The sequence below is a fragment of the Maylandia zebra genome, linkage group LG17 (genome assembly GCF_041146795.1).
Source record: "Maylandia zebra isolate NMK-2024a linkage group LG17, Mzebra_GT3a, whole genome shotgun sequence".
NCBI lineage: Eukaryota > Metazoa > Chordata > Actinopteri > Cichliformes > Cichlidae > Maylandia > Maylandia zebra.
In genome coordinates, this window is record NC_135183.1 from 35,969,006 (window position 1) to 35,994,401 (window position 25,396).

At 41.0% G+C, this 25,396-nt stretch overlaps 2 protein-coding genes across 3 annotated transcripts; one reads left to right on the forward strand and one right to left on the reverse strand.

Moving 5' to 3' along the window:
* Positions 1–191: 191 nt before the first annotated feature.
* On the reverse strand, positions 192–21,177 carry tprkb (Tp53rk binding protein). Of its 2 annotated transcripts, XM_004553922.5 has the most exons (6): positions 21,083–21,168; positions 3,832–3,908; positions 2,009–2,282; positions 1,708–1,830; positions 1,416–1,592; positions 192–1,110 (listed from the first exon to the last, which is right to left on the reverse strand). In XM_004553922.5, exons 3-6 carry the CDS (start codon positions 2,147–2,149, stop codon positions 1,024–1,026), a joined length of 528 nt encoding a protein of 175 aa, XP_004553979.1. In that variant the 5' UTR covers positions 2,150–2,282; positions 3,832–3,908; positions 21,083–21,168; the 3' UTR covers positions 192–1,023. The 2 variants fall into 2 exon arrangements, with proteins under 2 accessions (XP_004553979.1, XP_004553980.1); XM_004553923.4 differs by lacking the exon at positions 3,832–3,908 and having other exon boundaries at positions 21,083–21,177.
* alg10 (ALG10 alpha-1,2-mannosyltransferase) lies at positions 2,465–7,286 on the forward strand. Its single transcript, XM_004553921.5, has 3 exons — positions 2,465–2,829; positions 4,668–4,865; positions 4,946–7,286. Exons 1-3 carry the CDS (start codon positions 2,665–2,667, stop codon positions 6,005–6,007), a joined length of 1,425 nt encoding a protein of 474 aa, XP_004553978.1. The 5' UTR covers positions 2,465–2,664; the 3' UTR covers positions 6,008–7,286.
* Positions 21,178–25,396: the final 4,219 nt, after the last annotated feature.

A 25,396-nucleotide genomic window follows, 5' to 3' on the forward strand; every position in this document is an offset into this window, starting at 1 on the left:
CATCAGAAAACTAACCTTCAGTGCACGGAACCAAAAAACACAGTGAATGAAAAAGTTCAAAGGTAAAATAAAACAAGAAATAGGATGATGCTAAATAATAAGAAACGTAAAGATTTCTCCCTACGTCCTACGACATGGCCGTGGCAAAGAAGAGATAAAAAAGAATAAACAAAGATGAGTTCACTCAAAGGTTTAAGAAAAATAAGATTTATTTTGACTGAGCCCAGTGTACACAGATCAAGACTGACAATTTTTGTTGGTTTAAACTTAAGAGTGTGCTGGGCTAGTATTAAAAACAGACATAGATCTATTGACAACGGATCTATTGTTAAACTGCTGTGAAGAGAAAAAAAAACACATTTTCTCAGATATTATTAGGTATATCCTGGTCTTACAAGGTGTGATCATAAAGTTCTGCAACTCTGCAAAAACAAAAACAGTCCCCCCTCGAAGGTGGTCTCTGGTGCAACACTGCATGAATCTGTTACATTTGGCTTCATTTTAGAGAACAGAGTCGTATCTGGCTGTATGTAACCAGTGGTGAGCTACAAAAAATCCCAACCTTTGGTGTTTTCGATTTACAGTGTACAGATTTACGTCATTTCTACTAAATGCCGTCCCTTGAATGCCTCAGGATATTAGATCCTTGAATAAGTCTGACCTTGGTGCACAACGCATGAATGCTGGGGAAAAAAATCGTCTAGATCCTGATGCGTTGCTTTTGGATTGTGTGCTGTTTGGTCGGTGGGCTGTAGGTGGACAAGCCGCTCTCATAACCTTTGATGACCCTCCGAGTCAAAGCTGTTTCAGCCTGACACAGAAGTTAACGTTTGAATTGCTCCAGTGGACAGAATGAGACGTTCAAGGAGTGATCTAAAAATAGCAGCGGTGCTGGAAGTAGTCCAGTCCTGCACAAGGACAGTGTGTTGAAGTGGAGCTCAAAGCGTAGTCTTTCATTTCTTTAAGGGTGAAGTCATAAAAGTCACAGAAGTTTCTAATCGCACCTAGTATATCCCGCCGAACCTACATAACATCCTTGGTGGCCATTCTGCATACGACCGCATCAAGCAGACTCCCACATTTCTCCTCCTGGGGAGTGACTTTGTACAGCTGTAATGGAGGGAAAAAATAAATTAAAATATTCTTTAAATTCATCAAGCAAAGTGTTAAAGCGGTAGTGAGGAAACTGCAATTGATTATGTACTCTGTGGGTTATAACATGATTTTAGGCCCAGTTTTTTTTTTCTTTTGTCAGATCTTCCCTGAATTTTTCATTTAGTCTGGGACTGGATATAATCCACATCTGAGAATGTTTTGGGAATAAAGCAACATTAGGAGAAACAACTGTGCAGCCTGTCACCCCTGTAACATAACAAGATACAAGTGTGGAATGCAGATTAATTAAAAGCAGCGACCTTTTTGATCTTTGCGTGGTCTGACAGTGAAGAAATCTCTTCCACTGGAACCTGCCGGCCCTCCACCCTGGCTGCAATGTCTGACACGACCTGGGACTCATCTTTGCTGTCAACCATAACGATCAGAACGGAGTCATCACCATCTGAGATCCCAAATCTTTTAAAGGCCTCTGAGATCTATATTAGTGGAAGCATACAGATAGCTTACATATCTAAAACTACGTTAAGAGTAACATATTTTTTTCAAAAATCGGAACATGGATCACAGAAACATCTTCTTCTTCTCACTTACATTATTTGTAGGGGACAGATTGAAGATGATCTCCGAGTAAAGAGTTCTTGTCTTCATTTTTTCTATTTTCTCTAAGTGAACGGCTTTATTGGCAGCTACCAGCACTTGAAAAGGATCCACCAGCTGGAAATGGAAGCACAGGGTCAACGTAAGCAAACAGCAAGACTCCAGGTAATTCTCAATTTTTATTTTTCAGTGAAAGACACGAGTACTTAACGGTTTTATTAGTATGTGTTTTATACAATAAAACACAGGCGTATTTTGAAAAAAAGCATTGCTAAAACAGACGGAAAAGGCTCACCATCGTAGGGTTGATCAAGGCACCGTTTATTTTCCCTTCCATGGCGCTTTTTTTCAGCTCTGCAGCATTTTTGACTTCTTTGAAGAGCATCTGGGTCACTCTGTGGTCGGGGAAAAGCTCCAGCTTTTGTGTTAGATGCATTCTCAAAACACACACACACAAAAGGTTGGATAAAATTCTATAAACGGCACACGGACCACGGTGCTTCACGTGAAGTCTCTACACGGCGGGGGGAACCATAACACGGTGACACCGCGTCAGAGGAAATCTCCTCCTAGGAGGAAAAAAAAGGATATCACAAGGTAGTAAAACGGCAGTCAATAACATAATCATCCAAAATAAATCATACATATGTGTAAGGCAGATATTACTCGACAGATAATCCAACGCTAAAGTATTTAGCATAGTACCGGAACCTATGGTTTTACACGAGTTTCTGTACCGAGCCTATTTCTGAATCGGACCGCCAGCTGTCAAAAATCACAAAAATTCTTCCGTTTAGCAACGGTGGACATGTTTCAGACAGTTTCCTCTAAATTAACGTTTTCCCGCGGTTTAAATTCTGGAGTCTAGTAGTTATGCGAGATACTCTAAAGTCTAACAGCTAGCTCTGGTCTGAACTTTTCTCAGTTTTACACCGTGTTTCGTCGTCAAACATGGAGAAATTTGAAGGCTACATGTTCACTGCTCTGTGCAGCACCAACTTCTTAATATCCTGCCTGCTGTTCTCCAGAGTGACCCGCGAGCAAAGGGAGCCCTATATGGACGAGCTCTTCCACGTCCCCCAAGCTCAGAAATACTGCCAGGGAAAATTCAACGAGGTAAAGTGTGAGTGATGAGGGTGAGCCCGCCATTATCAGGCGGATTAAGGTTAGCTAAGAGCAGCGGGGCTTTCGATTAGGGTTAATCTCCACACTGGGCATATAGGGCTGTATCAGTATGGTATGCCTGTCTGGATGGGTTATATTTATTGATGTCACGTGGGCCAGCTTTAAAAAGAGCAAGGGACTTTGTGGTGAAGTGAAGCTTAACTGCTCAGATCTGTATGAAGCTCTGTAAACCTTACATTACTAATGGCTATCTGTAAAGACATGTTGCATGTTCATCCTCATGTGACATGATGCATGGCATCTGACTGACAGTGAAAGCAGTGTGTGTTAGAGGAAACTAGGCTAAACGATGGTGTTTTAGTCAGGGATCCATGAGAGAGTGAGAGTTTTCTAAAAAGTGTTAAAGCCTTGCAGAGAAAAGATTGGGGTGGTTATTATTTATCACAGCCCTGTCTGGTTCACATGCAGCAGAGTAACATGATGCCTGGGTCCAAGCAGATGCCTGCGAGGCTCCAGGCACGTAGGACAAGAGACCAGTAAACGACCGCCTTGGCAGCCCAAAGAACCTTGTGCCTTCCAGCAACCACTAAAGGAATGAAATTCACATTTTCATTGGCTAAGTGGTTGTCATCAGGGAATACACTTTCCTCCTAGCAGTCAGTGGTTGCAAGAGAGTTGGCAATCAGTCTCTAGGACTGTCTGACAGGGGGTTGTCTTTTCCTACAACCAGACTCATGTTATGCCTGCAATCTACTGGAGCCTCTTTCCTTGTCTAGGGCTAAATAGATAAATAATTGGATACAAGCATAAAAGTAGTTCTCCTATAACACATCGTACGCATATTAATGCATGACGTTTTATCAAGTTCAAGATAAAGTGACACGTTTAAGTGTGTTTTATAAACTGTTATGAGCTGTCTTTGTTTGGTGAGGGGGACGTTAGTGCCCGTAGTGAATCTGGGAGTTTTGGATTTTAAGGATTGGTAACGCCTACCCGGAGCCAGCAGTTCAAACAGATGGTGACTTGGATGAGAGCAGTCTTTGATGATGATTTGGGGCTGTTCGCAATGTCTGTGAGGGAAGGAAGAGAACAACAGTGTTGGTGATTCTCTGGAGGGCCTTTTTATCTGCTGCTATGAACCCCATGTACCACAGTGTAATGAACTATGCTCTCAGCGGTGGCTCTGTAGAAGCACAGCAGGAGGAGCATTTAACTGAGATGATTCTTCCTGAGTGTCCTCGGGAAATGCAGGCCCTGCTGGGCCTTCTAAATGATGGCTGAGGTGCCACTGGAACAGGAGAAAACATTAGACCCATGGTGGATGAAATTTAAATGACTTTATTTGTAAATTTGTGTCGTCACATACTCCATTGGACGACATTCATATGTATCAACAGACTGCTATATTATTTGGGCTGTAATTTTAAGATAGCATATAGATGAAGATTCTAAAAAAAGGCTTTTGTCTTGTGGCTCAGGAGCCAGAGCAGGTCGTCTACTAATCCAAAAGTTGGTTGTTCGATGCCTGGCTGTAATAATAAAGTGAGTGCTGATGCAAACACAGGTTTTTTTTTTTTTAAATACTTGTATCACAGACTAGCCAAGAGAACTGACAGTGCTATGAAATATCCCTGTGGAGGGCCACAACAATAAGATTATAAAGGGATACAATTAATATTGAGCACCGTGAAGCTCAGCTCAGCTTATTGGTGTGGCCCTTCACAGCGGAAGCCCCCCAACTCCCCACTCAAGAGCCATTATCCGCTCACTCCACATGTTAAGTGAACTTTACACCTTGTGCCGTGTTAACATGTTTTTAATTCATGCAGTGGGACCCGATGATCACCACTCTCCCAGGCCTTTACCTCGTCTCAGTGGGAGTCATCAAGCCTGTGGTGTGGCTCACCGAGCTGACAGGCGAGGTGGTGTGCTCCACGGCCATGCTGCGCTTCATCAACCTGCTCTTCAACTGTGGCAACCTTTACCTGATCTATCTGCTCCTCTGCAAGCTGCACCTCAGGGAGAAGGTAAGTCCAGGACACGAAGACAAGACCACAAGTGACTTAATTTTTTTTTTTTTCTGATGTCACATTAACTTCTCTTCTAGATGCGGACAACCTCACGCCGAGTCCTGTCAGCGCTGTCTCTGTCCACCTTCCCTGTGCTCTACTTTTTTAACTTCCTCTACTACACCGACGCTGGATCTACTTTCTTCATCCTCTTCACCTACCTCATGACCCTGTACGGCTGCCACAAGGCCTCTGCGCTGCTGGGCGTCTGCTCCGTGCTCTTCCGTCAGACGAACATCATCTGGGTGGCGTTCTGTGCAGCCACTCTGGTGGCAGGGAAAATGGATGACGCCTGGAGGGTGGAGCATACAAAAAAGAGGGACGAGAAGTCTGCACCGTCCCAGATCCCGCTGTCATTCAGCGGAGCTAAGAGAATCCTGCTTTTCACTCTGGAGTTCCTCACCTCACCCAATCACGTGAAGGCGGTGCTGCTGGTGGCCTGGCCTTACGCGCTGGTCGGCGTTGGCTTCCTGGTGTTTGTGGCGCTCAATGATGGGATCGTGGTTGGCGACAGGACGAGCCACGAGGCCTGCCTCAACTTCCCCCAGCTCTTCTACTTCTTCTCCTTCTCCCTCTTCTTCTCTCTCCCCGTCTCGCTGTGTTACCACCGCGTCCTCCGCTTCCTGCAGGCTGTCAAAAAGCAGCCTTTGTTTTTCCTCCTGGTCACCGGCATCTCTTTGCTCCTGGTGTGGAAATTCACCTTTGTCCACAAGTACCTCCTGGCTGATAACCGCCATTTCCCCTTTTATGTGTGGAAGAAACTTTTCCAGAGGCACGAACTGGTGCGTTTCCTCCTCATCCCTCCGTACATCTTCGCCGGGTGGAATTTTCTGGACTCCTTTAAATCGCGCTCTCTCTTTTGGAGTTTGGCTTTCCTGGCTTGCCTCGTGGCCACCACAGTCCCGCAGAAGCTCCTGGAGTTCAGGTACTTCATCGTTCCATACCTGATGTATCGCCTGCACATGCCCCTTCCCTCCCTTCCCAGACTCATCGGGGAGTTCCTCCTGTACACGGCCGTGAACGTTGCCACCATCTACATCTTCATCACCAAGACCTTCCACTGGCCGGACAGCACAGCAACGCAGAGGTTTATGTGGTGAGGAAAAGACTAAAGTAATCATTTCAGGATTTTCTCCTGTGTTACAGGGGACCAGAACATCTTAAAAATCAAAGCAAAGCCTCTGTTACATCTCAGTATCAGACCGACACGGTCATATCATTTTTATACACTAACCACACGGCTTTGTTCTGAATTTGTAGGGTTTTATTCTCCCTACAGACAGAATCAGTATCTCCAGTTTGTATTTGACTGGCAAAAAAAAAAAAAAAGTACTTTTCAATGACACTCAAAACACTCATAGGTAAATCCTGCCAGTCAACTGTGAATCATTTGATGACTGAATGAAATTGATATTAACAAAAAATGTTGGTAATAATAACAGTGGGAGATCTCAGTATTGTAAGAGCGCTGGTGTAGATTTAAATCATAATGAAGAATGTTTAATATACTGTACTCGCATGTTGTTTTTACCCCAAACAGTTTTTTTCCCCCTTCAAGCATTGATCCTTGTCGAGGTTAAAAAATAACATTTCAATATGGAATAAAAAAAAATCGGGCTCTCAAATAAATTAGCTTCTTTTAAGATTCATAATTCTGACATAAGAAATGTAACTGATTCAGGAAATCAGAAGATTTAATTTGTAAATTTAACAAAATGTTTATTTTGTTGTGTCAAGTCTACTTATGAGGCTTCCTTGTTTTTGTACGGCAGTTTTTTCTACAGCACTTGTAAAATGTAGTACAACAAAATTATTCTTTTGCAAGTATAATTAAAGAGACCAAAAATGATATAATCGTAACGTAAAGGTTAGATTTCTTTTGATGTGGGACGGTTTTTTTAAAGCATTTTGTGCCAGTGATGGACGCTGACAGAACTTTATAATAATGGGACTATTTGAAGATGTACATACATTTTTACCTCGATATTCACTGTGACCAAGCCATACGAGTCCACTGGAGGTGACCAAGATGTGTGTCGAGATGTTCACTGTTAATTTAGACGTTTTTGTTTCTGCTCGTCTGTACGTGCCCTCGTGCTCGATTTGTGGATGTGGTTAATTCCGCTGCTTATTTGTCGTCGTTTTCTTTATATGCACGAGATTTCAATCATAAAATTCATCCTAACGAAAATCCGATCACGTTGGTTTGTGACTCACGCGATCAAAGTCAGTCAAATCTGAATGTGTAATTTGTCGTGTTTAGTTTGAATGCAGTGTGACCTGTGTGTAGGTGTGAACACGAGTAAACGTTGTGCATTGATGCTGTAAGTATGCTGCTCCCATCTTCATTCAACTGTGGAATAAAATATTCAAAATCAAGTCTGTAGAGCACTCGTTTGAGTTTCACGTGAAGATGGACGATAGCGTTATATGTGCACTTGACGGTCACTTTATTAGGTACACCTCCCTACTTCCTTTTTGAAGCTTCTTTTGCCCCCTCGAGATGATTTGAGCTTTTTAACATGCTGCGTTCTCCTGCTGGAAGCAGCTGTCAGAAGATGACTACACTGTCGTCATAAAGGAATGGACACGAGTATTCGGGTCGGCAGAGTTAAAACTACGGGGACTAAAGTGTGCCAAGAAAATATCCCACACATTTGTTACACTACCAGCAGCAGCCTGAACTTTTGCTACAAGCCCGGATGGATCCATGCTGTCATGTTGTTCATGCAACATGCAGACCCTACCACCAGGCAACGTTTCCCAGTGTCCTGATAGGCGTGACCCCGTGTGGTCTTTCCTATCAGCTCGAAGCAGTCTGCCATTCTCTGACCTCTGAAATCAGCAAGACATCTTCTCTGCTGCTCGCTGGATAGTTTCTGTAAACCCTCGAGATGTTTGTGTGGGAAAATCTCAGTCAGTCAGCAGCTTCATCCAGACCAGCTGCCACCAATGTTGTTCACTGGCCATTTTTTCCCCCCTCTACACTACTTCCTCTGTTTCGTGGTTCCACAGAAATGTATAATGAAAACTATGAACACCTTTATTAAACACCTCGTTAATTTGAAGGAACACAACGGAACAGAAATCAAGTCATTTAGAACTTAATCTGATTAATACTGTGACTATTTCTCCTTATTGACATCAAGTGGTACTAACACAGTTTGTCTCAGTCGGATCAGCCAGAGTCAGCCACCAGGAGGCGCTATAATGCAGCGCTAGAGACCTCTATGAACATGAAAGTGCAATTCACCATGAAGTAAATGAATTCAACATCTGAGTAACACTGGAAAGTACTCAAGCATTAATCACTAGATGTTTTGTTTGAAGTCGGTCTTGAGAGATATTTAAGGTTCAAACTGACTCAGTGAATTGATATAAAGGCCCTGACTCTAAGAAACACACGTTTACAGGTGAGCATTGTTATTGTTTTGCTCAAAGAGTATCTGTGATGTAAGATTCCTACTTTAAGTAAATGTAGCACCGAGTTTGAGGGCCGTTTTTGTCGTATTTCACGTTTCATGCATGTAATATTTCCAGTGGGTGACCGGTCTGGGCTTTTCTACAGAGCCATGCTGCTGTAATAAGTGCAGAATGTTGTGGTATTGTCTTGCTGAAATACTAAAGGCCTTCACTGTTAGAGACACCATGTGGATGGCAGCCTATGTTCCACTGTGAGGTATATTTAACGCAACACAAATTCTAATCATTTCTATACAAAGTGAATTTATTGAGACTTTCTGGGGTGTCACCTTCGCACACGGTCATGTTATCAATTAACTGCAGCAGTTGTGCAACATTCAGTTTTCTAACATTACACATTTTAATAATGAGTACCCGGGCTGGTACATAAAAATAGAGAATTTAAACAATTAATACATTGCATCTTTATGTTTTACGCACACAGGGTCCTGACTTTTTGGAAACAATGTGGTAACATTATGGAAAAGGTCAATGCTAATTTAGAGCAGTATTTTAGAAGACAGCAGACTCAACTGTAAGAAAGCAGAAAAAAAACGCATGGCGATGATTGCTCTCCATGCCACCTGTGTCGTTACTGGATTCTAATTACAGTAAGAAACACTGGGCCAGCTCACAGCTCATAAAAGTCGCACTGGGAAGATTACACAAATGTTGACTGCACAGCCAATCTGAGCCTGCTGAAAGGACACACTGTATGTACTGTTGTCTTCAGAGCAGCGTTCACAACATCTGCTCGGTCACTTCATGGTTTATAATTGAGTTTTATTTTACTTTTTCAGATTTGTCCTCCTTTCACTACATTGATTTTTTTTACTCTGCCAATTGATGAAAGTACAAATTAGTCTTTCTCATCAGGGTGTTTGGGCATTTTGAAAATGACAGTCTCAAAGGGATCGTTCATATATTCGATTCATTTCCTGATGCAATCAATCAAAGTTTGTCCTTGACGATGTGGAATATCTTATTCATCACTGATTGTGTTTCAGGAAGACCTGATAAAATAAGAAAAAGGTTGGAAATGATTGACACCAAGCGTGATAAGTATTTCAGGAAACAGAAAAAAATGTAAATATCAAAGTCAAACTGTGACAATTCACCTTTTCCTGCCAGTAGTGTGTGGAAGAGTCATAGTTAGCTCTACTTCAGTAAACCTGTAAACTTGAACCTTTTTTCCTGAGTAAAATCTTGACACTGCACATGTGCAGTAGAGCACATGTGAGGATAGTGTGCTAAATACAGCTTCGGCTCAGTCTCAGTGCAGCCTAGCAACACACAACTAGGTTCAAAGAATAGGTGTGCATCTGTACACACATATCAGTTACAATGATACATGTGTGCTGATATTATCTCTCAAGAAGCAGTTTTTAAAGAAGGTAAACAGGTTTGAGGTACAAAAAAAAATTACACAAGAAGTGGAATGGAAATCGCTTTTATGGAGTGATGAATCCAAATTGGACAGTTTTGGTTTAATGAGAAAGCACTGAGCGTCTATAGCTGTAAAACATTTTCAGCATCACAATGATGCAAACAATCAATGCAGTAAAAGCACACCAGGAAAGAGACAAACGCACAGTGCAACACTATGAGTTATGGATTGGCCTCCCCGGAGCCCGGACCTCAACACTACTGAAGCAGAGTGGGATCATCTCAACAGAGAACAAAACAAAAGGGAGTCAACATCCAAAGAAGAGCTTTGAATGTTCGTCGAGAAGCTTTCCTGAAGACTGCGTAAGAAATGACAAGAAAGCTGCGCAAAAGAGGCTGTGTTGAAGAATAAAAGTGGTCATGAGCTTCAAATACTGACTTTCAAGCTTGTTACATACAAACGAGGGATGACTCAAGATTTCGACAGTATTATAAATAGTGATAATTTTTAAGGTGGGCGCCAAATGTGGAAAGTGGACGATATCTGTGTTATTTAATTAAGGACACGATCTGTATCGTAAATATTTATTTTTCTGTCAGTGGTTGGATAACAGGATTTTCTTCATTTACACTTATAAGAAGAAATTTGTTGGATAGTACACTCAAAAATACATCGTCTCATAGAACAGAGTTTAAAATTTGTATCAATAATGAATCCCCACTCTTCCACAAAACGAGCGCAACTCCCCTCAAAGTGCAAAGACTTCACTTTTATGGCGTTTTTACGCTGACGTCAGCCTGTTATGGCGTCATTGTGACGTCGTAGAGTGTTGAAAATCTAAAGAGTGTTTTCTACAGCTTTCCCATGCCCTTTCATATAAAATATATTACTTTTTTTTTTGCTAACAATGAAGGTAAAGGTCGAATGCTTGGCCAGCTTAAGGTCTAATTTATCGCTGCGAAGTTTGACGACGACCCATAAAAAGTTGTGGGTAATATAAAGTTTTTACTGATTTTCCCATTTGGTGTGACTTTGACCTCGACCCGATTTTCAGCAAAATTGAATCAGCTCAAGCTGTTATTGGTATCTACCATCAAACAACAATTGAAAATGATATCTTAAGCAACTGTCGATGCTAGGCTGCTAACAAACAAAAAGCACTTCCCAGAGGACAAATGTGCTGCTCGCAACGGTCTTTGTCTCACCACAAATCCTCTACGTATATGGAGATTTCAGAATCCTGAGTTTCCTCTACCCGACCAAGCTCCTCATGAGAAATTGTTCAGTCTCTTCTGAGACAGAAACACGAGAATAGCAGGAGATCAAATACACAGAGCTGAGACTTGAATTTGATCACTGAGACGATGTTTTGGTATCGCTGAGGTCTATTTATAAGCCCATCAAGTTTTCCCATTGTGTCCTCTACTTATTCCAAGAACCCATTATTTGTTACAAATAAGAATCAGTGCAGTCAGAGAAAACGTCGGTTCTTTTTCCAGGTGCTAAATTCAAAAAGTATGAAGCAATTAGAGGCAGACCCTGAAGAAGGAGCTATTAGTATTTAAAGTCAAAGGTGAAGACAAGACAGTTTGACACTTGTTGATCTGTTACGGTTACATAAAAAGTTAAAACAACAGTAGAAAATAATTAGAGGGAGAAATAAAGGAAGAAAAAAAGATAGGCTTAAACGATCTCATGACTAATTCTTAGACCTAAATAAAAACATCTTCTGCCTTTTATTCAACAAGGTCAGCGTGACACAGAGAGGAGTCTGAACATTTTCCATTCCATGCTCACACAAGTACATCACATTTACTGAAGACCTACACTCTGAAAATACAAAGTAAAATGCAACTGAAATAAGTAAGTAAGTAAGTAAGATACCTTTATTAATCCCACAAGGGGAAATTTCATGTTTATATGTGAAATCAAAGGTTTGTTTATATTAAGATTTAATCATTAACAGACAATAGATGCTCAGTGAAGAGAATTAAATAGGGATGAAATAAAACGAAAAGACAAAACATTCATTTTACTCTGAAAGTCAAAAAAAGGTGGAATCCAAGCAGGTGGAGTTGAGGACACGGGTGGAACCAACTGGGCTGACAGAGAACGATCAATCAACCTCACTGGCGTGAACCTATAAGGTAGTACAACTCAACAAAGAAAGCATTAAAGCGCCAAACACAGTTAACACTGGACATACATATGATGGGATATTAACTTGCTGCTTGGTTTGCATCCGTCGCATCGCTTGGGTGTGACAAATGAATCGTGGCCTCCTTAATCTGTGGCTCTATTAGGCATTTGAGGGGCAGATGGAGGGTCTGCACATCGCTGCTGGGTGTGGATGGCTGTGGTTTCTGATGAGTGGGCTTGATGATGTAAAGCCTCCAGTGGTAAACGTGCTGTGGTCAGAAATGAGTCACCAGAGTTTTCTGGCGTGTGCTGTTCATCTCTGCTGCATGGTGGCGGGGGGAGGTCGTGATCCACTCTGCATCCCTCCTCACAGCCTCAGTGTGTCAAAGTATCTCTGAGAAGATTTATCTGTTTCATCCTCATCACTGCTTTTTTTTCTTGAGCTCTCTGTCTGTCTCTGCATTCGTGCTTCCACACTTCCACTTAATGCTCTCAGGTGATTTTCTATTTCAACAAACTCATCTCTCTGCACTCTTATCTCTTTTATTCCAGCTGCATTAGCCGTCTTAATGTTCCTTCTTGCGGGAAGCCAAAATGTTTTCCCTAAACATGCATAACACTCATGGATCCTTCTTCATGCTTTTCCTTCACCACATTTGGAGACATGAAATCCACCACTTTGGAGCTGGGGATCGGTCCGCCAGGGCCTCACTCTACGCCACCGCCTGGCACACAATGCAATACGGCGCCTCTTGTGAGTGTTGGGCCTGACCAGTCGGGCCCATGGACTAAGGCTCAGCCACCAGACGCTCGCCCTCGGGCACCCTACTTTGGCCTGGCTCCAGGGTGGGGCCTCGGTCACCCTATCCTGGGCAGGGTGAACCGTTTCCTTGATGTTCTACTCATAGGGGTCTTCTGAATCGCTCTGTCTCTGGTCCCCCACCCAGGACCAATATGCCATGGGAGACCCTAGTAGGAGGCAGAATCCCTGGACAATTTAGCCCCTGGGATCCCTGGGACACACTGGGAGGAGGCCCTGGGGCAGAACCAGGACATGCTGGAGAGATTATATCTCTCGGCTGGCTTGGGAACGCCTTGTTGTCCCCAGGACAAGCTGGAGAAGGTGGCTAGGGAGAGGAAGGTCTGGGCTTCCCTGCTTAGGCTGGTGCCCCTGCTCATGGATGTGAGCACAGGGAAAGAATCATATTCCTGTTTTCTTTCTGTTTTTCTCTCTTTTTTGCCTTTTTTGTTTTTTTAAGTTAGAACTCTAACCATTTGTGCATCAACGTGGTGCATTAGCTGGATATCCCAGTGTAGGTGGTTTGGGGTCCAAGAGGTTGGCTCTCTTTGTGTTTTACCATCTCAGACCACAGATCCCGTCAGCCATCGAATCCCACTTCTCTGACACCAAGCTTGTTGTGGAAATTAAGATACACACAACCAGGTGGTCTTTGTGAGTTTTATTTGCTTTGTAAACGGGTCAAACAACAGTACAGACAGCATTCGTTACCCTGAGGCACTGTAACCATTGACTATTTATAGAGAAACAAACGCCGGATAATAAAAGAAAACTCTGAGATCAACATGCAGTCTGTCTGAAAGTTTACACAGAGAGGGAAGAACACAATATGGAGCCTTTCATCCGATAAGGTCAGCTTGACATTTTCTGCTATGTGTTCCTTTTTGATTCTCCTAATTACATATATGCTAGACATGCAATAGTAATGACAGCCGTTTATTACTTTCCTTCACAGTCTTCTTTACATTTATGAGTCTGGAAGGATGCGGTTGCAAATTGCCAAATGACTACATGGTAAAGACACAGAAATGTTAGAGTGGCCACTGTCACCGGAAATATCTCAAAGACATTCTGGAGGATTATCATCACCCTTACAGCGGATGGTTACCAAGAGACGTTTCCCTTTTCCACTCTGCTTGCTGTGGGGAGAGCACGGAGATTCAATGGGACTGAATTAGGAATAACAATCTCTAAAATTCTGGGGCGTTTTTTTGTTAGTGGTGATGTGATGAAGAAACACAGCTGACGGTGTGATTGAATTCTTGTCAGACAAGCAGTAAGTGGCAAGAGAGCCAAAACATCTAACTCATTCCTCCTTAGAAACAGCTCAAGGTAGCTAATGCCTACATTCCCACATTATCCTATCATTTCTTGTCTTAATCATCCCATAATCTGGAGATATTAGGCTTACTTTTGCAGTGATTGCCATCTAATTAGCTCCTTCTGTGGATTGAAAAGCACATTACTGGAAACGTGTGTAAGTTTTCTTGAGATTGTGACTTAATTAGAGAGCTAATAGCATTTACTCGTGTCTAGAAGGGTCTTAGAATACACATCCTTCATGGCCAGCAACCCATCTCACAGTTTTAAAGCCATCTGGATCAGGACCAAATTTCCGTGGGTCCACCTTCTCTAACAAGTTTCATGAAATTCGCCTTGGCAGTTTGTGCATTACTAATTGACAACCAAACAAACGGCACTGAAACTGTACCTCTGCCTCGGCTCGCACCCTGGCACACTTGGAGCACAGGAGGCACAAAGAAACAGATGGAGTTACAGAGGACACCATATGCTACCACGTCGTGAAGGAGCACAGGCACGTCTCCGTTCTCTCACAGTGGAAACCGTGCCGGGAAACTTTGCTGTTTAAATGTATAGGTGCATTGCAAATTAATCTCAGAGTAGGACAACAGCAAGGCTGAGACTGGATGGCAGCTGTGTCGGGCTCTACTGTTGCTAAAGCCTAGATTTTTGGCACGCCACCATTTGCTTGTTATCGCTTATATAAAGGCCAGATGATGCTGGGGAGAACGCCATTATTGCGAGTAAAGAGGTAAAAAAAGAAAAGTAATGAAACCTTTTGGGATCACTGCTAACGCTAAAATAACTTGACAGTGAAATAAAAAGACGATTTCTCAGTTTTTTTGTGATGAACGTCAAACTGCTCAAAAAGTTGACCAAACATAAAACAACTCTCATAAATCCCTTTCACCAGGTCCGTTCCTTCTAGAATTAAGTGATTCTTCCAACAGCAAATTTGGTTATTATGAAGGTTTTGAGGTAATCATGTACCCGTTTGTGCACCGCAGTATAAAGATGGACATGGAAACCTATGACATCATCCACTGGTTTTGAAATTTGAGCCTAGAGAGCAGTCAGGATCTTTCAAATCCTGTACAGAGTATAGAGAGTGTACAGCATGGATTTATTTTAGATCGTGGGCTACATACAGCTCACTCTGATCTTAAGTTGTTTGGACGTGTAAAATTCCGCTTTATGTCATTTTATGATGTTTAACTGCACAATTAGTCCCTGAGATGTCTTAATACAAGATAAATAAGTTTTAACTGCACATCTCAGTTTTTTCTATATGATAAATTAGTAAAATTATAGAAAACGTTCTGGCAGTTCACTGCCCAGGCTGTGCCGTACTTATTCAACATGACGTATTTGGTTCAAAGGAATTTCTAAGTAGACGCTGAAAACACTGTCAGTCTGGCAGAGGCAGAGTGTATGGAGTGGTGAAGTGGCCCAAAATGCAGACACGTAGAACAAAACTTGAATATTAACAGAAAGCGAGACGTTTATTAAGGCTGGTAAAAACTTTACAAAACAAAAGGCAGAGGTGACGCTAAACAATAACCTAAACTGGGGAAACTACAGATAAACATAAAAAACCAAAACATGAAAGCTGACGTGGATACAAAGATGCATGGAAACATGGCACAAAGGACAACAGACAACCTGACAAAGACCGAATAAGAAAACAAACTGAATACACACAGGAGGATAACGAGGGGATGGGGAACAGGTGGGAACACAGCTGGGACAAATCAGACCTAACAAGACAAGGGAAAGCAAAATTAGACACACTGCACATAAGACAAGGACTTTCACAATAAAACAGGGGTCCGTTCTTCGTACCTCGCTTACTACATCCAAGATCAAATCATCGCGCCAACTTTGAGCTCGCTATTCCGGTTCTCCGAACACACCTGTTGTTGACGATTAGTACAGCTGGATGAAGTAATGTGAGATCACTGGGTGGCTTAACAGGGGCTACGCATCGATAGTAGAAACATTGATCGGCAACCCTTTGATTGGTAGGCGAAAATGTCGAAGGAGCGCGCTCGGTATTTTTCGGCAGCAGAGCAAGAACTCTTGAGTGAGGGATTTCAGGAGTTTCAGAGTTTAATTAAAACGCAAGGGAACACTGCAAAGGCTGCAAAAGCAAGGAGAGAGGGCTGGCAGAAAGTTGCTGACAAATTAAACTCGTAAGTAATTTAATAATAATAATAATAATAATAATAATAATAATAATGGAGTGGATTTATATAGCGCTTTTCAAGGCACCCAAAGCGCTTTACAATGCCACTATTCATTCACTCTCACATTCACACACTGGTGGAGGCAGCTACAGTTGTAGCCACAGCTGCCCTGGGGCAGACTGACAGAAGCCAGGAGCTTCGGAGAACCGAATGATCCAAGATCACGCGAAATCGTCAACAATCAAATCCAGCTAACTTACTTAGCGAGGTACGAAGAACGGACCCCAGGAAACAGAATGGAAAGCAGACACGACAACGCGAACTTGACAACATAAGACATGCGACATGAAACACTTAGAGGGTGAGGGAAACTTAAATACAGGAGTAGAAAACACAAAGGGAATCTAATAAACAAATGAACTTAGCTAAACTGAAGAACTTAAACTTAAACATAAACATCTAAATAAACTTAAAATACTGGGTCAACAGACCCAGGAACGTGGCAAGAACATTAACCTTTCTGTCATGTAACTGTTTATTCATTACTTAACTAATTTGGTGTAGCATGAATGGCTGTGGGGGAGGTCTTTATCAGCAGGAAAAGCCCTAAAACGTATAAAAATAAAGTCCTTCATATTTTCCAAAGCTGCCCGGTGGGCCATTTGGTCTTAGAGCTGAAAGATCTTCGAGGATGAGAATGTTTTCAAGAAACTTGAAGATGTCCAGTTGCTTTTCTTTCCAAGCTCCTAAGATGATTGGACTAGAGTGAGAACAACAGAATGGAAGTGATGAAAAAAGCAGATTAGCAGCTTAAATACCCGGAAATGCAGGCAAAAGAGTGAATACTGCACTTTGTTTATTGCCCTTACATGTACTCTCTATTGTGTTAGACAGGTGACATAATACACATCCTACTTAATGCTAGACGTTGCAAAATGCAACTCTTCAGTTTCATTTTGCAACGTCTAGAGTTCCTGTGAACTCTAAACTCTACTGTGAGTGGAAATATCTTTCTAAATCCAGCCAACAAACAACAGTCATTATATCACAAATGATATGAATGAAGGCAGTCTGTGTGTGACTAAGACTTACTGGTTAATGAGTCTCCTAGCACGCCTTAAAATGGGCTCCAATCAATCCAGTCCAGGGACAAATTTAAAGGTGGGCAAGTGGGGGCCAACTGCCCCACTGCTGCCAACTTTTTTGTCCTTAAAATATTTGTAAAAACCAACTGCTTGTTTGTCCAAAAGCTTCTTATATTCTTTGTTTTCTTAGACGGGATGATACATTAAATAATTATAAGTATTTTGTCGATTCACTTTACATATAGGAGATTTCCACACACTTAACTGAAGAGATTTGTGCCACCCTGGCTAGACCTCTTGTCCCTCATTTGGCCTCCCATGTAAGATTTTCTAGATCCACCACTGGATTGCAATCACACTTTATATCTCTAATATTTACATAATTTTTTGGAATTTATCTCAATGATTTAGAAGGGAAGAGCTTAGCAAAACAGGCCACAATGAATTATGCAAACCATTTAAAGACTTAGCATTTGCACCTGCATCGCATTTAGTCCTAAGCTTTGGAAGGAAACTGTGCTTGCACCGAGAAGAGTGTTGGTGTGCCCCGTTCACTCTGCAGCTGGAAAAGTGTTGTATTCTGTTTCTCTATTAATGTATCCATACTTAGAATGAGACTTCTCCGTCTCAAGGCTCAGCCTGCCTATGAAGTGGTTAGACCGGTGGAGACCCAGCAATGTCATTCTGATGGAGAGGCACTGAGCAAAAGGGTGAAATAGCAACACATCAGAACTCATTTGAAGTACACTCAGGTAAAAGTAGCTCTCAGTGGAAGCAGCTATTTGCTTACACTGCTAAATAAAAACTCACTTAAACATTACATATGCTGCAGGAAAATTATTCTATATTGCAAAAGCTTATTAAAACTCTATAACAGGCACAGAGCGCATGAACCTGAACACATCAGCTACAGTACGTGCCGTCTCTTTGCACCTTTAAAAAAACAATTAAAGCACATGAAGAAACTGTTCTATTTATATAAGAACGGTGGGAGTTCAGTGGGCGGAGCGGCCAAAGCATGTGTTTTGTTTTATTAGAGGCACGCAGTAATTATGCAACCTGCCCACATTCATATGAGTGGCGTGACGTCTGGAGAAAGTTTGATGTCCTGTGAGGGACGCGTGGGAGGCGCTCAGGGTCATCTGGAGCCGTCCTGATGGCTTCACGTTTGCAAAAATGCAGCTTCGCCGTAAATATCGCACTGAACACCTGACTGTCCTCCTCTTTTTTAATTTTCTGAGGGATATTTAAATGAGATCCAACTTTAGCTCTGTCTCTGTGCCAGGTTGCTAAGCTACAGCCTGTGTCAGGAAGTGACAGGCGAACATAATTACGACCCTGGTTGACAGACATCGACCACAGTGTTCATTAGACATACTCAAGCATTAAGACATCAAGTCTTTTTAAAGGACAAAATCCTGACACGACCTTTTGTATCAACTAATTACCACATTATCATTTGGTGAATAAGTATTTAGACAGTTAAAGACAAAGGAGTTGGCTCTGGTTTGATGTATGGACGGAGTTTTGTGGCACCACCATCCAGAAATATTGCATTTTACTGTATTTTGTACAAATAAATATATAAAAGCGTTATAATGGGTTTACTGCCACGCTTCTCAATTTCTTAGACGTGTCCTCGTCTGAATTCATGGTCTTGATGTTTTGCTCCGTTGCTGCTAATGAGCTGATTGTGTATGTCGAGTGTTGTTTCCTTGCAGTCAGCATTGCGATGTGCTCTCGCTCTGTCTCATTCTCTCTCCATGCTGCCCTCGCTTTGACTGACAGTGATATTAGCACCTTTTCTTCTCTCTGCCTCTCTTCAGCCTTCAATCATCGCATCTCTTCCTTTGACCTCAAGAGATGCTGGCAAAATAAAGCTATTTGTAGCGGGCAACAGGCGATGTGCAGGAAAATAGATACAAATGATTTGTACTACTCAGAAATATTCACCTGATTTGGAAACAATCAAATCGTAATGTGGAAAATGGTTTTGTCAGAAAAGAATAGCTTAGGAAGCTGTTGAAGTCCTGTACCCAGGACTGAGCGTAAACGTAGAGATCGTGCTGTTGCTGTAGCAGCTCCAAAACTGTGGAACGATCTCCCTTCAGAGATTAGACAGGCTTCTTCCCTACAGGTTTTTAAATCACTCTTTACACCACGGCCTTTGACACCACGTGAGATCTTGGTTTTATTTTTAGTTTTATTTTAGTTGCTTTTAGTTGATTCTATGCTGTTTTATGTTGTTTTTTAATATAGGGCTGTTTTTATTTTTTATGTATTATGTGTTTTATTTATTTATTTTTGCTGTTTTCTGTTATTCTATTGTTTTTAACTTATTTTCTGTACAGCACTTTGGTTCTGTGCTGGGTATTTTAAAGTGCTTTAAAGTGATAGCCTCCACCGTGTTTTGTTTTTTTTGCGTCTTTTCACTAGCACCTACTCGGCTCAACTCAACTTGACTTGGTTTCAGTCATTTTTGGTCACAGCTCAGCAGCCTTTGTGTTTAAGGAAACTGACCCAAATGCAGACACTGAAGGAGACAAAAACAAGGCAAAGGCAAACAGGGGCAATGCTAACTGAAAACTAACTGGGAAAACTAAAAAACTAAGAAATCTGTGACAAGACTGAGGTAACTATGAAAAACTATGAAACAACTATAGCGACTATGGTGACTACTAGGACATGATGTGGAGGGAAAATACACAGACGACCTGACTGAATGAAAGACAGAGACTAAATATACACAGGAGTTGATCAGGGGAAGTGGAAACACATGGGGAAACAGCTGACACACAAGGGGACATAGAAACTAAACTAGAATAACACTCAACTAAATCCTAACTGATAACACCAACACAAGAAACAAAAATACAAATTCATGTTTCATGAAGGAGTCGCTCCCATGAGTGATTCAGTGATTCACTCTTTGAGAAATCAGTGCCATGCAGCCTGCTGACATCACATTTTCAGCTCTAATCAGCTCGCTTGGAACCCTGGTCCACCAGGAACAAAACAAAAGTACCTGGGTACAGGTGTAAAAGAAAACCCTAAAAACAGAGTGGAGTCGAGTAATAGTAACAGTGTGGAAAAGTGTTTAGAGAGGGTTGTAGACACTTAGTAACGTATTGCTCTCCTGACCATCTCCATACATACTAAAAACGATTTGAATAAAAAAAACTCAAATTAGGATTCATGACTCCATAAAACCTGCCGATTCAACTCAAGAGCTAGGAACAAATTATGCGTTTTTGATCATTTTTGCTATTTTTAATTATGTAGACACAAAACTGGTTCATCCCTTGAATCTTTTTTAAACTTGAATGACAAATCAAACTAATAAATAAAACAAACAAAAAAAAAAACCAAAAATCCAAAACATTCCTTTGAAAATATTCAGGTACAAGTACTGCTGTTGAGGATTTAATGCAAAACTTCAGTAATGGATTAATATAACATTGGATAAGGGGAAGAATTTGTTGGATTGGTGGTTTGCGACTAGATGAAAATAAACTGGAGTCACCTGTTGTACTTTGTTCCAGAAGAGTTAAAAATCATCTCAATCCCAAGATGTAATCAATAAATACACTAATTTACGGTGGCCCTGAGAGGCCAAACGGACTGCAACTTAAGAAAACACCAGCAATAAGAAAAACGCTGGAAAAGCACACAAAACACAACGGAAATAGGAAAAAACAGATTTTCCAAAAGCACGGACCAGTTGCAGGAACCAAAACATGGTAGGCGTGTTTTATCATGATTCATATAATACTGATGACGGATTTTAAGGCTAATAGGTAGGCTAACACACTTACCTTTCATCTTTTCTTTCCTCATAAAACCGATCGATCCTCCAATTCTTTTAAGTGTCTCCCAGCGCAATTCGTAGCATATTTTGGTTCCTGCAACTGGTCCGTCGGGTTATTGTCTCCCCAGAAACACTTCCCTTGCGCTTTTGGAAATCTGTTTTTTCCTATTTCCGTTGTGTTTTGTGTGCTTTTGCAGCGTTTTTCTGGTGTTTTCTTAAGCTGCAGTCCGTTTGGCCTCTCAGGGCCACCGTACTAATTAGCTGTATTTTGAAGTTCATTAAAAGCATAATCCCTTGATGAATAAGTAACACGATGTATATACTGAAAAAATGTTTATCTTTTAATTTGGCCAGACTGTGGGCGCAACAGTAGCATTTAAACAGACATCATTTCTTTGAATTCTTTCCGTCAATCTGGCTGTCCATCAGATTTTAACCTGTTAAATCAAAAACACTGATTTTTTCCCCCTCTCATTTCATCTTTCACACATAAATATTGAAACTTCATCTGCGCTATATAATTTGACTTCACTTCATGCAGCCAACCCACAATTTCAGCCCTGATTTTTCCGCAGGCCAAATGTGAAGCCAACTGAGTGAATTTGTTTTGCAAATATATGCAAATACGGTCTGTAATAAGGAGAATCCATCAGCTAATTTTGTCCGCTTTCTAAATTTACGAGTGCATTTATGGCTGGGGAATAGATGGGCCTACACCTGACATCTATCTCATATACACAAGAGGGTTGATGATGATTGAGTGGGGCGTCTGTGGATAGCAGAGACGCCGTGTGCATGCTTGATTATATCTGTCACCATCAGCCAGCTTTATTATCAGCATAACGCTGACATATTTACAGTGGATGTCTTACTTTAATTTGCCCAAGACAAGCCATTTTAAAATGTCAGGGATGTGTGCAAGTGTCATCCATCTCTGTTGTACCTACAGGTATTCACTTTTTTGTTCTATGTCCTGCTCAGTCATTTCTCACAAGTCCCAGAATGCCTTTTAACAATCCCAAGAGGGAGTGAGAGCAGTTAATATGACAGCACACAGTGAGATATTGTCTGTCAGCTATGAACTTTTATTTTATCCATGATAATAAATTTTTATACTTGGTCTCACTTTTAAAAAATTTTATTTATTTATTTTTGCTTAAAAATGATGAACACTGATGTATGCTATGTGTCCATATGACACAACATTGTCTGCTCATCTGTACTGATTATTACTTTATAATTTCAGTGTTAACACCTTCTGTGCTGCTCCTCAAGGAGATAATTGGTAATGAATCTATTGTGATTGCTTTATCTGATAGAACATGCTGTTTACCAAAGCGGCAGACCAGAAGGTGACAGCCTGCCAATATACAGACTGTTATATGCCTGATAATCGTCCCAGCAAAAATGCAAAGTTAATGGAGGTTTAAGTGAACGAATAATGTTAATCAGGCACAAGAATAGCAAAGTTGCCATGCAAACAGCAGCTCACATGTACGTCCACGTGAATGCAAAGCGAATGCAGCGATTACATAGTTGTTGGATGGAAAGACAGTGAGCAAAGCTGGATGCTGACCTTAAATCCAAGTCAGCATCAGTGGATTTTGCTCCAAGACATGATAAACAGAGAAGTTTTTTGAAAAAGGGTCAAACAATGCTAAACTCTCTTGATGCTTTGAAGCTAATTTGTTTTTAGCCAATCAGTATTATTGTAGATTTTATTATTGTCTGTGCAACCAGCTACCAACAGATACCGCTTTAGAGATTTGTGAATGCAAAGTAGTCATGTAGAGTCTTTATCGTCAAAATAAATGCAAACAAACAATATTGTGTTGTAAAAAAAGTTGCAGAATTTGTGCATCTTGCAAGGTACAAGTAGTTGCTATGCTACAGACACATAGAAATGACTGGAGATTGCAGCACAACCACAATGACGGAAACTATGTGAATAAATCCCTGTCTTCAAAGTGGTTGCTTTACTTTGTTGTTAGCAAAGAAATGAGATCAAGCTGACGATTAGATGCAGTTTATTTGTGGTAATACTATATTGAACTGCTATTAATTGGTAAACATTGCAAATCTATTACTGTGTGTTGCAAACCTGTCACCATTTATGTACAAGAAATTCACATTAAACAGAAGTTCACATTAGCTATAACTTTATGAATTTGAAACAGGAATTCATAAAGTCAATGACAATTAGCTTTTATAGAGGAATCTAACCAATTGATTTCCAGTTGGGAACCAGTGGAGTCAAGTCCCCTACTGCAAAAACAATCTAGTTTGCAATGTGTCTGCATTTATAAGTTAGATGCTGAAGCTCCAGCAATGCTTTATTGCTCTTCTTTCACCAGTGTATTTGACCAATAACTTATAGCTTCAAGCTCTCAAGACTTTATTTTCTTCTCTGTGCACCTTGGAAGTAGGTGCACAGAGAAGAAGTAGGTGTTTAAAAACCAGATGAAAACCTTTTTTGCTCACTGCGCATCCATTCATCCTATTTTTATTCTAGTGTGACTGAGCCATTAGCTAGCTATTAGCATAAAGGTTGAAAACGGTGTGGAAACCTTGGGTTTCACTGTAGTAAAGCTAGTAAAAAAGTAAAATTCAGTACTCTGAAATACTCTTTGTGCCCTCAGAGTGTTAACTAGTGAACATTAAAAGGGTTACAATGGCAGATGTGTGAGCCCTAAGACTTTTATTAGTGTAATGGGTGCAAAAAAGGAAAAAGAAAAACAATTCATATTTCATTTTAGTCATGAGTTTAGTCCATTTTTAGATATTCTTAACTGAGCTGAAATTTGGGTGTAAAAGCCAGGTTTAGTGTAGGCACATCACCAAATCTTTTGTATTGATGGTGTTCTGATTGTTGATAAATAATAATAGAATGAAAAACAGTAGTGGTCCTAAGATTGAACCCTAAGGCACACCTTTGGTTGCACTCGTAGAGCTAGAAGTAATAATTTCTGTCTTTACATACTGAGCTGTGCTGGACCATTTTCAAACCATTTCAAACTGTTTACTCTGCATGGGCAAGTATTTTAATATTGTATGACATGTGTGCCAAAAGCCTTTGAAAGGTCAATTTAAAAGGACTGCAAGATTTGTTTTTAAAAAATACACATGGCACAAACACATTTGTATTACACTGCTTGTTGCCTGCAAGTTGATGAGCAGCTCGACCATGAAAATTACTGGAGAGTTACAGTTTTGATGGTGTCAGCTAGAAGGAAAGCCAGGCAGTACACACACGTATGAAACCATCAGTCATATTTATTTTGCAGTGAAGGTGCTGGAACACTGCATTCTCCTTCAGTGCCACTTTCCCCTAAAATTTCACACTGTTTCTCCAAGGTTAAGTAACATCTTTGTTAACAGTTTGAGGAGAATCACTCCTCCGGATGTAAACAGCTGAGAGACAATCACTTCACAGCATAACTGCATAACCCCTCTGCTCTCTGAAGCTGACAATATCCGAAAACGCAAACAAAAACAAGCTGGATTGAAAGTGCTGGAAATCAGGGATCTCAGCACCTGTCAGAGTGCTTGCAGAGTTACTGGGTGCTGCTGAAGAACAACATCAACCCCCAGCAGATACAAACTGCACGGTTGTGTACTTCTGTGTGTCGGGGCATTGATGGTTTTGCTGATTGCCAGGTGAAAATACAAACTGAGAAACATTTTTTCATTTTACAAGAAATAACTGCCACCAATCAGAAAGATGACTCAGTAATGGCAACTTTCAAAATAACACAAAAGTTCTCCATGTTCTGAAGCGGTTCCTAGTTCAAGATTAGTGGCCATGTGTCTGTGCGGTTTGTGTGTTTGTGGTGTGGGTAGACTTTCTTGTACTGTAATTATCCTGTCAGATGGAGCAAACCTGATATTAATCCTAACAGGCTAGGGCTGGAAAAACGAGAACAGGGAAAAACACGGAGCAGAAATCCAAACATACAGTCATGTGAAAAGTATACAAGTATACATACACATCATAACAAAAGCTAAACTAATTTCCCCGTGTGGGACAGTAAAGAGTTTGAATTGAAATTGAATTGAATTGAAAAATCATCTGGGCTCTAGTAGGTCTTAGAGTTAGGTAAATACATGAACAACATATGAGACATTTAAAAACAATAACTTGGAGTAATGGTTTGACTTTATCAGTGTCTCACATAACTGTGGAGGAACTTTGGCCCACTGTTTTTCACAGCGTTACTTTAGTTCATGAAATGTTTGCGGGCTCCTAAGGTCCTACCACAACTTTTGGATTTGGACGCCACCTTGATTCTTTTCTTTTTCAGCCATTCTGTTGTAGATTTGC